The sequence below is a fragment of the Brassica oleracea genome, chromosome C2, assembly GCF_000695525.1.
Source record: "Brassica oleracea var. oleracea cultivar TO1000 chromosome C2, BOL, whole genome shotgun sequence".
NCBI classification, from domain to species: Eukaryota; Viridiplantae; Streptophyta; class Magnoliopsida; order Brassicales; family Brassicaceae; genus Brassica; species Brassica oleracea.
In genome coordinates, this window is record NC_027749.1 from 19622438 (window position 1) to 19635032 (window position 12595).

The following is a 12595-nucleotide window of genomic DNA, read 5'->3' on the forward strand; positions in this document are numbered from 1 at the left end:
ATAGTTTTAGATATATCATATATGATGACAAATGATACATGAAAATGATGGCTACACACCACATATATATGAATAAGTAATGATTTGTTAATTCACAGATCACAGTTAAAGTTTTTATGTCGAGAGCTAGATCTAGATATAATCGGATTAAACATCAGAATTGACCTCCAATTTTTTTGGATATTTTTTATATAAATATTTATATTTTAAGTTATGGAAAAGAATTACTAAAAGAAAATTTAAAATGTGTAGAGTCACCGAAATCTCAGATAAGCCTATTTTTATGTCACTCACGTCAAACCGAGTTTATGATAAAATAATGATTTATTTTTCCTTAAAAATAATGAACTCACTCGACATGCAGTAGTGGAACAGTATTCATAATTTGAAACTATAATTCCAAAATATGTTCGACATTCGAGAGTGGAATGTGATCTTTATTAATTTTTATATATTGTTCGAACAGATGTAAATGGTTGGTGTCCGATGTAAGAATATATAATATTTGGTTCATGATAACAATTAACCAAATAAAAGGTGGACATGTATAAAACTAGGGTTTAAATGTGAAACTAGTTAATAACTCTGAGGGCATCAGTTGCAATTTCCACCAATTGAATTGAGTCAGGCCCTCCTCTCTTGGTTAGCACGCACTGCGCAGAGAGAGTCTCCGTCGCGAGAGTCTTCGTCTCCAGTCATCACGTATAAATCCAGTTTCTTCTTCTCCGTATATCTAATCGGGAAAAGTACCATTAGCAATCTTATTGTAAAAACCTCTCAGTAATCGGGAGGCAAGTGAGAATTTCATAGGGTTTCGCGTCAAATGTCAGACGGTTCTCGGCGGAGCAGGGTCACTATCACTCTAGGCCGTAGCGGGCAGGTACGTCTCTTCATCCATCCCACAGTTCCTATCTGAGCTTGTTTTCTGGTAGAGTGGAACGTAGCTAAGAATCGATTTAGTACTTTCGTGATAAGAATTAAAAAAAAAAAAAGTGAATGTAGAAAAGTGTGTTTCATCTTTTGATATCGCTTTTGCAGATGGTAAGTCGAGATGGAAGTGATTTAGACGACGAGTTGCCCAGAGTTGGGACCAAGCGTTCTGTCAAAGAGAGATTAGGGAACCAGTTGGATAGTGATGCCGTGAGTAAAAGGTGTTTCCTTTTTCCTTCTTATGTGTATTGCTGCATCATATTGAACTTTCGGATGAGTGTTGGTTGATGCAATCATATTGGATTCTCTCTATGATTTTCAATGAAAGTTAGCCCTTTCTTTAGATTCATGGTGTAAGGAGAATAGGTTAATAATGGGTTATGCTTTGTGTGTTTTGGATTTTAGTCAATCACTGAAAATACAGTTATTTCTCTTTTTGTTTTGTGTAGGCAAAGAGGGGAAGCTAGTTTCAGCGGAAATGGTATAGATATATACTGGATAGTGGATACACTCTACCATCTTTGCTGATTTTTTCTGACCCCCACTACTACTCTTATGTTACTAAGATTTGCAGATAAGTAAAAATGATCTCCGCTTCAAACTGTTGCAAAGAAATGCACAGAGACGAACTCTGAGCGATGGAGGCAGCACTATAGATCTTCGTGAAAAGCTGCTCTCCAAGAGTGAGCAGCCTCCTCCTCCTCGTAGCCTTGATAGTCGACCTCGCATGGCTGAACCAAGGGATGGCCCGTTACCTCCTTCAAGAACTGTCCGTGGTCCCTCGCACATGCTTTCATCAGGCAGTAACTATTCTCCTCGGACTCGGGATGATATACCAAGGAGATCTCCACAGAGGCTTGTGGGTGGTTCCAGGGGCCGATCGCCTCCAAGGAACGGTGCAAGTATCTGTGGCACTCCAAGGGCGGCTCTATCACCGCCAAGAAACACCAGAAGCTTTAGTGGTGGTTCTAGGGCTGCTCTATCGCCGCCAAGGAACAACAGAAGCTTTAGTGGTGGTTCTAGGGCTGCTCTATCACCGCCAATAAACGCTGGAAGAATAAATGGCTTTCCAAGGGATCAATCACCGCCAAGACATGCTGGAAGAATAAGTAGCCATCCAAGGGATCTATCACCACCAAGAACTGCTGGACGAATAGTTGGCCATCCAAGGGATCTATCAGTATCACCGCCTAGAAACGCTGGAAGAATGATTGGCCATCCGAGAGATCTATCACCGCCAAGACATGCTGGAAGAACAAGTAACCATCCAAGGGATTTATCACCACTTAGAACTGCTGGAAGAATGATTGGCCATCCAAGGGATCTATCAGTATCACCGTTTAGAAATGCAGGAAGAACAGTTGGCCATCCAAGGGATCTATCACCGCCAAGGAACACAAGTGGCTTCAGTAGTGGCTATAGGACTATGTCCCCAACTAGGAATGTGGGAAGCAGCCACATGAGCTCTTCTCGGGGGTTTTCCCCTCCTAGGAATCCTGGAAGCTACATGGGTTCTTCAATGGGTTCGCCTCCATCAAGGAACGTAGATGATTTTAATGGACGAAGCAGGATGCTTGATGATGTGAGAACCTCACCGTATGGATTCAGAAGTGTCCTAAATAGTCAAGCACCAACAAGCGGCCCTACTTTCGCCAGGCCAATGTTACCTCCTCCGGTCCCAAACCCTCATCTGTTACCTCCTTTGAGTCAGCTTCCTCCATTTGGAAGTATTATGCAGAACAGTCCCTTCCCTGTAAGATCTTTTTCTTCTTCTCACTCAATTTGTGCTCAGATAGTCAAAACTTGTATGCCTTGCTCATCATATACATGTGTCATGTATATCTTCTTGGTGGTATATAACAGGTGGAAGAGCCTCTAACAGTAGACAGTTTTCTAGATTCACTTGGACTTGGAAGATACTCCCTTGCCTTTAAGAGAGAGGAAGTAAGTGTGACATTCTATCCTTGTCCAAAAGTTTCTTCATTATTCATCAATCATCAATCACAAAGCTCCACTAATATTGACAACAGGTGGATATGACCACAATAAAGCAGATGAAAGAAAGTGATCTAAAAGATCTCATCATACCAATGGTACTCTCCTTTTGATCTAAAACAACTTTAGATTGATTTGTTCTTTTAGCAGATTTCTTGAACTATTTGTACCATTCCATTGATTTTAATGCAGGGGCCAAGGAAGAGGATTCTTCAAGCGATAGCGTGTCTTCCAAGATAATAACTGTGAGAAACTGGTTTGGGGGGGGGGTTCTCTTGTTGATTCTCACTCTTTTGGTCTTTGTTGGCCTTTTTTGGAGATCCAAACTAAGGAAATGTTTTTTGAGATTCAGAATCGAAACTCTTCTCTCCGGATATAACTGTAGGCAGAATTTTCCTCTGTAGTTCTTCTCTGTGATGCAGTTTTTTATTTTGGACAAGTTGTTGACAGAACTTAACTGCACTCGTGCCAGGTTTTCGTGTCTTATTTTGAAATGTGACTGGCACGAGAGCTGTTTCTCGTTATGCATAAGCAACCAACAAGCATATATAACAAAAGCTTATGGGTAGTTTATTTTGACCCTCAAGTCCAAATGCCATTAGTCTTCAAAGTATTAGGATACGTAACACTTGTGTAATCAATAATAGTACAACTTGAAGGAAGCTTTTGTCAAATTAAATTTTCGACTCTTCATACATTTTTTGAAATTTGTTTCTTTCATTGTCTTTTGCTTTTGAGCCTCTAAATTGACACGTTAAAATATTTTTTTATATGGTATAAAGTATTTTCTTTTGCTCGGTATAACTAAGCTATTAAAGTAGCGTACATAAACTTTTTTTTATCAAAATCCCACATCGGTAAGCTGAAAGTTTATTACCTGAGAGAGACGCGTATATAAAGATGACCTTAGCCCATTGACACAAACCACGCAGCCATGTGGTGAGCACAAAGCGAACTATTCTTTCGCCTTTTACTAAAGAATACCGTGTGCTCTCTATGCTTAATGGCATACGCCTATTTTTGGAGGGTCCCACTATCGTGGGCCCAACAACTTCTAGTTGAAAAATTTGTCTTGTTTTTGTTTAATTCTAGACTGGCTACATTTATCTTTGTCCTTGGGAAGAAATCAATTTTAATTGGTTAAGTATAAATTTGCCACACTGATGATGCTTAACAAATTCCTTCATAAAATCATAATGTGTTAACTTGATTTATATTTACTTTTATTTGTTTTAGGGACGTGATATCTTCTTCACATAAGAATCATATTTTTATAATTTTCCACCAAAAATGTTGGCATTGCTTATATTTTGAAAACAGGTTTACAGCAAGATCTACAATAAACAGAAAACTTGTTGGGCCTATTCTATGTAAGGTATGAGCTTTTTAAAACAATGTCAATGTCTTCTTTTGCCTAACTGTTTAGGTCGAAAAAACCCCATTTCGTCACCTTCAACTGATCTTTTCTGCGGCGCTCTGAGGATGAGTTTGGTTCTCAGGTTCAGGCGACATTTATCAATTAGGTCACCACTCGTTTCTCACATCGGCGATCGCCGGAGTTTCGGAAAACCGGCGAGCCAATCAAACGAGGAAGAAGAAATGGATCACAGGAAGCTCCCGACGGATTACGATCCAGCGACTTAGATCTCGTCTCTCGCGTTATCAGAAATCTCAGATCTCGCTGCGATTCTGATGAAGAAGAAAGGAATCACGGTGCTGCCAAACGTCGCCGTTACGAAACTCGGAGCTGTTGGTTCTGAGATGGTTCAGGGACAAAGCGTTGGTGGTAGTGAAGAAGCTAAACCTTTGCATCTTTAAGATGTTTCGTCAAAATAAGTTTATTCATTGGCTAAAATAATCAGATGTTTGGGAACTGTTCTGTTCTAAATGTTCTCGAGTCTTGATGAGTCTCAACTCTTTATTTTTTAATTAATTAAATAAAAATAACATGAGAATTTGAGAAAATAATTATCAAAAATCTTCTAAAATCCCTACTTCAAAGTCTTGAGACGTAAGCGAGGGGCAGTAATTACATCAAAGAGTTCTGGAGAAAACAATTAGGATTCTAATAGTCTAGTCCGGAAGGAAAAAATAAAACGGAACTTAAGTTTGAAGTTTGATAGGATTGCTCTTGAGCTTGTTCAGATAAGCTTTTCGTACTGTTTAACAACACCCAGCCCCGCGAGGCTTCTTCTCCAGCCAGTTCTTCATCTTCTCCATTGGCAGAAACTCTCCTTCGTCTTCATCTTCTACTTCAAACTCACCCCAATCTTCATCTTCCTCATCATCATCGACGATACTGCTTCACCCGTCTTTAATCATCATCATGTGAAAATGTATTTAAAATGTCATTTTCTGTTTTAAAACTTATGTTTGTTTATCAAATTATACCTTTTAAAATAATTACTTCTTAGATATTTATTTTTTGAATTGACAAATGTATAAATTATATTTATACATGTATTTATAATGTTTACAATTTATATTTTTAATCTTTTTAATTTTATGTAAATTTCTCTACGCATAGAAACTGGTAATACATTATTGTAAATATTTTTATTATACATTTTACCTATCAAACTGCAAATGTAGTTGTTTTTATCATACATTTTATTACTTTTATCGTACATTTTATTACTTTTATCAGACATTAAAATTACTTATCATGATGCTTGAATAATCTAGATATAATGTATGATTACAGTGTTGGATTCATATTGTGTATAAATGTATGATAAAAGTTACATAAAATAATTATACATTTTACCTATCTTTTTAGGGAAAATTCCGTGTTTACCACTTTCATGGTACCACTTTTCATCTTAACCACCACTAAAGAGATATTTTTAAAAATATCTTCTTCATTAAACGCAAAAGACTCTTATACCCTTGTTCTCTATATATATAATAAATCATCAAAAAATAAAATAATAAAATAATAATATTTTTTTATGTTTTCGAATTATGCTTTTTCAAATTAGAACTTTTTTATAAACTATTTTTTGAGTTTTTTCGAATTGTTTTTTCTTTGAAATTTTGTTTTTGAAAATCGAAAATTATGTTTGAAACTATTTTTAAAAATATTTTTTATATTTTTTAAGTATTTCTTTATATATTTATTAGAATCCTAAATTTCATATTCCAAAAACCCTACCCCACCCTTCAACTCTAAACCCTAAGTCTAGATTAGTTAACCTTAGGGGTATAAATGTCTTTTATATTTTATCAAAAGTGATGATAAAAGTGATTAGTGTAGACATAAAAATGGTATTATGAATATGGTATTTACTGCAATTTCCCATCTTTTTATTCAATGAACTGATTAGCATCTCTATATATTATATCATCATACTGATAAATTCATATTGACCATTCTTCCTATTGTTTTTAATTTTTCGTTCATACTATATAAATTTTATTTAACATTGATCTAACTTATTTATGTGTTTCTTTAGATATTTTATCTTTAATTATTTATTATAAACCTTATTTTCTAAATATATTTATCCAACCGAAGTAAACCATAATTAGTTTGCTTTGGATCGATTTCGGTTCGCTTTGTATTTGGTTCGGTTTTTACTTGGCTTGGTTGTGTTTCGGTTTTGTTTAATCGGGTTCCCTTAGTTTAGTTATTTTAAGAGAAATCATGTTTTTAAAACATAAACTCGTGATCATGAAATCATCATGTTGGTGACTATGTGAAAATAAACTATACTAACTAAATCCAATATAAAACTGAAACAAAAACTTAAAAAAACACTTTTTTTTATAAGAACACGATCAAATCAAAGTTAATTAGAGTAAATAGAAAATTTAAAAAAAAATTGTTACCAATGTCTCTTAACAATTAAATATGTAAACTAAATCAAATATAAAACTAAAATAAAAACCTTAAAAATCCACAAATTATTTTTGTAAGAACACGATTAAACTAAAGTTAACTAAAGTAAATAGAAAATTAATAAAAACCCAACATCGTTAATAAATTTAATAGTGACTTTAGTATTTAAGTATATTGTATATTGCTAGTATGTTTAATTCAAATAATAACAAAAACACATTAGTTTTTTGTTTGGTTTAACTCGGTTTGGATTGGTTGGTTCGGGTTGGGAAAATCATAAGCCGAACTATTTGATAATAGACTTCGGTTTTGTTTGGATCGGTTTCAGTTCGGTTGGTTCAGTCTGACTCGGTTTGGTTCGGAATTTTTTTACACTCCTAAAATTTTGTAATGATTTGTCATTTTTTGACCGGTGGTTTTAAATCTTATATGGACAATCTCAATGACTTATTTAACTAACTTATTAGACAAATTAAATAAAACTTATTAGACCTATTAAATAAAACTTATATAAAATCATTTTAATTTATGTATTGTATAGAGCCTATATTTTTATTGGTGAATCTGATTATAGATTTTTTTTTTAAAACTCATCTTGTAGTTTGTTTTACTGTTAGCGACTATATTAAAATTTAAATGATTATTTACACTCTATACAACTACTTCGGAAATATAAACAAATTATACACTAAATTTTAAGTTGATTTTATTGTATAGAAATATGGATATAAATTACATATATATTCTATTTCAATATATAGGATATTTCTATGTTTTAATATATTTTAGAAGATTCGTTTCAAAACATTGACATGTGTACAAAGCTAATTATTTTTAATATAAATTATTTCATATTATTTTTTTCTATTTTAAAATAAACATTTTTAAAATATTTATACTTTAAAATTATATGTAGCTTCAAATTTTAAAATATATCTGCTTTGAATACTCATAGCTCTGATTTTTAAAATTTTATTACTTTCAAAATATTATTAATTTTATGTTAAATTTTCAAATTAGTATATATATATATATATATTAATTTAATTTTTTTTCTTATCTTAGTTGACCTAAATCATATGAAATTCTATTTCATTTTTAAAGAATTGTTTCTAGAAATTTTAACATCTTAGAAAATTCCTTTTTACAGATGCTTTGTTTGTTACTTTTTCTATTTAAAATTAGATTACTATTTTTTGTATAAAATATTTTTCATTTATTATACATAAGAAAATAATAATGTTTTGTTAACATTACGATTTACTTTTGATTCTCCATTTTACTATAACAATTAACATTTTAAAGCAAGTTTTAAAATATTAATGTTTATTTTGTCAGTTTAAATTATATATGGAATATTTATTTCGTAAAGCACTTAAAATTAATTAGTTTTGATATTCATTATTTTAGAAAATTAAAATAAAATTAAAAAATAATACAATTTTTTTGAACTATAATAATTTAAATCACAAACGATTTAAAAGTAGGAAAATTACCAAAAATATCACATTCATAGTATCATTTTCATGTTTATACTAACCAGTTTTACCTTCACTTTTAACTAAGGGTAAAAGACATATATAACCCTATGGTTAACTAATCTAGACATATGGTTTAGAGTTGAAAGGTGTGATAGAGTTTTTGGAATGTGAAATTTAAGATTCCAATAAATATATAAATAAATATAAAAATAATTTTAAAAATAGTTTCAAAAATTAAATCCGATTTTCAAAAAGAAAATTTTAAAATATAAAAAAACAATTCGAAAGCAACAATAAAAAAATAAAAAATTATAAAAAGTTTGAATCTGAAAAAGTATAATTCAAAAACATAATTTTTTTTATATATATATATATAGAACAAGGGTATAAAACTTATTTTTCATTTAATGAAGAAAGTATTTTCGAAAATGTTTTTTTAGTGGTGATAAACATGAATAATGGTACCAAGAAAGTGGTAAACATGAAAATTTCCTTTAAAAGTTGAAGCTAACTAATTGGGAAAATTTTCATGTAATATTTAAAATATCAACAAATATACAAAATCACAATTGTAATCTAATATTTTAAATATTAATATTTACAAAAAACAATTCTACAAAATATTTTTTTTATTATTGTTTTGTATCTTACTAAAATTTTTTTTCTATATTATAACATTAGAGAGATAGAAAATTATGTCTTAAAGTATTAATTTTATGTAGCTCGTTAAAAATGTATTAACTTGATACATATAATAATTTTTTTGGAAAATAGACATTAAATATAAATATTACAAATCATTATTCTCTAATGGTCAAAACTTCCAAAAAAAATTTCATACAGAATAAAATAAAAATTCATGTAAATAAGATAAACTAACAAAAACAAAATCATTAAAAAATTTGATATATATATATATATAATATTTTAGAAAATTAATATAACAAACAAATTTAAACAAAAACAAAACTTTTTTTGTTTTGAAGCTTTGATAATTTAAATCACGTTCGATTTAAAAAGTTGAAGTGGTCTTGGTAACTTGATAGATTATTAAGAAAATAAATTTATTAAAAAGAATAAAATTGTATATTTATATAAACACTAATTTTTTGAAATTTTACATAAAATTAGCTAATGTTTTTTAAGGAATACAAACTTTAAAGAATCAAAGTTATAAGAATGTAAAGCACACACACACACATATATATATATATTAAAAGTTAAAGATACATAATACTAAAATCTCACATATGATTAAAATATATTAAGATTCTTAAAAACAATATTTACTTACAAAATAAAAATAATATCTAATAAAGTAAAAAAACATAGGAAAACTGTTTAAAATAATTAACTTTATTTACATGCCAAGCTTTTGGAAATAAGTTCAGAAAATTAATAAAGAATTTATGTTTAAATTATGTTAAACCATACAACTACTGCATGTAGCAAAACATAATACGTGTATATATATATAATTTCTGACGTAATTAAAATAAAATAAAATTGGCAAGAAATTTTGTGGGTTCGAATTTGCTGCCCTCAGATTACCCTAGCTTGTGGCCAAGCGACATAGATATCTAACTCCTCTTCCGATCAATTATGTCTGATTGGCGCTAGTGGTCATGCACCAGAAAATTAGTCAGTTAGATCTTGGGTCGCTGGATATCGGATAATATGAGAAAAAAAAACATTGTCTATAAGATAGATGATAAGAAAAAGAGTCTAAAACACATGTCTAATAAGTTGGTTGAATTTAAAATAAAACATATGTAACACCAACAATAAATTATAGTCTGAACGATAACTGAAAAAAATAAGAAAAATGTTCAATCTGCATTCATCAACATGATAATAGACTGTACTAGGGTCGGGCCGCGCTATGCGCGGAATATGTTTTACGTGTGATATATAAAACTATAATATTGTGTATAAAATATTACCTTTTATATTTTTTTTTTTAAGAAAAGTTTGGCTATATATTATGCATAAATCATTATTTTCGTTATTGCTTTTTTTTTTATCTTTGTTGCATTAAATTAATTTTTAATATGATTGTGTAGATTGTTTTAGTGGGGTTATGTTTTATGCAATGTTTTTAAAACCGGACCGGATACCGACTCGGTAAAGCTACTGGTTAAGTGGTCGGACCGGTTCAACCGGTCGAACCGGGTTTTCTATTTAAAAATAAATAAATCTAAATAATAATATATTTACACTATATAGACCTACAGTTCTATGTTCTCTTTTATTAATTAGATAATAAACAATAACCATAAGTTTAGTTATATATACAAGTGAATACTATATCAACTAAAATTAATAAAAAAAAATTAATGACCGTTTAAATTACATATTTATTTATTTTTACAACTAAAAGTATTAAATTTTATGAATATAGAAAAACGAGAATAAAATATGAGAGTCGAAAAGAGATATTAAAAAAGAAAATTCTTAAAAAAATGAATCAATTAGAAAACTAATAAAATAGTAAAAATTAAACATTAATTATGAAATATTATATTTTAATAACAATTGAAAATACATTAATTATATGTTGATTTCTATTGAACCGGGTTTCGAAGTTGAACCGGGTCACTGGTTTTACCGGTTTTTAGCCGGTTTCACCGGTTTTTCTTAAATCCGAGTTTTAAACCGAACCGGACTCGGCTTCTTTAACGAGTCACGGTTGGACCGGTTCGACCGGCCGGTCCGGTCCGGTTTTCAAAACCTTGGTTTTATGTTTATTTTTGGACTGTAAAAAGTTTAGTATATTTCATTAATGCTTTTTAGTTAAATTGTTTTATATTATGTCTTTGATTCAGTAAGTGAAATTATATATATATATTTTTTTTTTCATATCACTGTTAGATTTTTGTTAAAGATTTGTTTTGTCGAACTGTGAAATAATTTTGAAAAGGTCCTACAGAGCTTCATGTAAAATTGCAATATAAAAAATATTATTTAATTTTTCTTACAAAGATAAAAAAATGTATCTATCACAAAGCATTATGCATTCATACAAGCTTCACTAATATAACTAATTAGATAAAGTAGAAGATAAAGCATTATATATAACATTAGTTTAATTTATTTTCATTTTCTACTATCTGACAAAAGTATTTAACATTAGTAAAAGTTCACTAATATTTATTGTAAGTTATTTTTATACCTAAATAATATACTATGACATATTCTCTCTATTCACAATAAGTGTTGTTCAAAGTTTTCTCACAAGATTAAGAAAACTAGTATTTTTGTTTTATCTTTTACCCTTTTTAATACATTATTCTGTTTATCTTTCGTTAATTAATGAATTAGAAATAAGGGTAAAACCTGGAAAATTCATCTAATATATGCATTGAAAACATAAATGACACTTATGTTAAATGACACTTATGTTTTCATTATGTACAAAGAAAATTTAAATATTATGCATATAGATTAATCATTTTCGCATTAAATACAAAGATAAGTAAAATGTATGATAAAATATTTATAATAGTGTATTATAATTTTATTTGCTTCAATCAATTTACATAATATTTAAAAAATTAAAAAATATATTTTATAAACCATAAATATGGCTATAAATAAAATTTCACATTTATAAATATAAAAATAGATAGCTAAAAAATAATTCGTGTAAAGGTATAATTTTATAAATAAATAAGTAGAAAATCAAAAATGTTATTTTATATAAATTTTCAGAAAATAAAATTTAATTAAAGTTTAAATGTATTAAATGTAGTATATATAATAAAGTGAATTCTTTTATTGCGAAGTCCTTGTTAGAAATAAAGGAATTTATTTTTCTGCTAGTCAAACTAATATTTTTTATTACCTTAATAAACCCAAAAGAGAAAAGCATTTCTATATACTGAACATTCATTGTAGTCAACAAATTATAATTCCTTAGTCAAAGTTATACAATCATACGTATCTATGTATCAAGTATTAAATGTAGTATCTTTATAAATAAAGTTGACATATCTGTCTTCTCAGCCGTCCATATTACTTTGGAGAGGAGGGTTTTTTCGCCACGTGCCACTCTTAAACACAAGCTGAAATTACGTTTTGTTCCCAATGTTTGTACTGGGCTTTCTGATTGCCGATGGGCTTTGTAAACAAATTTTTTTTTATTGCAGATGGACTTAAACAAAATGGAAAAAGACGTTAATACTTAGGTTTCCTCCTCCTCTGGTTCCTCTTCTTCTTCTTACGGACTAAACTTTCGAGATGCCTTTCACCTCCCCGTAACGTCTAAAATGACCTCTTCCATCCCACAGTAACATGCTGAAGGTTATAAGGTGCGACGATGGCCACCACAACTCAAACGAGATCGAGA

At 29.8% G+C, this 12595-nt stretch overlaps 1 protein-coding gene and 1 long non-coding RNA gene across 3 annotated transcripts; both read left to right on the plus strand.

Annotated features, from left to right (window-relative positions):
* The first annotated feature begins 597 nt into the window (after window positions 1–597).
* LOC106322620 (serine/arginine repetitive matrix protein 1-like) lies at window positions 598–3328 on the plus strand. 2 transcript variants are annotated; one of them, XM_013760696.1, is made up of 8 exons: window positions 610–702; window positions 782–880; window positions 1039–1151; window positions 1380–1411; window positions 1497–2683; window positions 2794–2874; window positions 2961–3023; window positions 3118–3328. In XM_013760696.1, exons 2-8 carry the CDS (start codon window positions 824–826, stop codon window positions 3163–3165), a joined length of 1581 nt encoding a protein of 526 aa, XP_013616150.1. In that variant the 5' UTR covers window positions 610–702; window positions 782–823; the 3' UTR covers window positions 3166–3328. The 2 variants fall into 2 exon arrangements, with proteins under 2 accessions (XP_013616149.1, XP_013616150.1); XM_013760695.1 differs by having other exon boundaries at window positions 598–880.
* A 542-nt stretch (window positions 3329–3870) lies between these two features.
* Window positions 3871–4798, plus strand: LOC106325731. The gene is made up of 2 exons (XR_001267036.1): window positions 3871–4300; window positions 4425–4798. It is a non-coding gene; the product is annotated as an uncharacterized LOC106325731 (long non-coding RNA).
* The last annotated feature ends 7797 nt before the right edge of the window (window positions 4799–12595 follow it).

What these genes read in the sequence shown, in the direction of transcription:
- LOC106322620 (XM_013760695.1), top strand. Translation starts at nt 824, where the DNA reads ATGTCAGACGGTTCTCGGCGGAGCAGGGTCACTATCACTCTAGGCCGT. An exon ending in CTCTAGGCCGTAGCGGGCAG is followed by an intron (nt 881 to 1,038) that starts GTACGTCTCTTC and finishes TCGCTTTTGCAG; the next exon opens with ATGGTAAGTCGAGATGGAAG. An exon ending in AGTGATGCCGTGAGTAAAAG is followed by an intron (nt 1,152 to 1,379) that starts GTGTTTCCTTTT and finishes TGTTTTGTGTAG; the next exon opens with GCAAAGAGGGGAAGCTAGTT.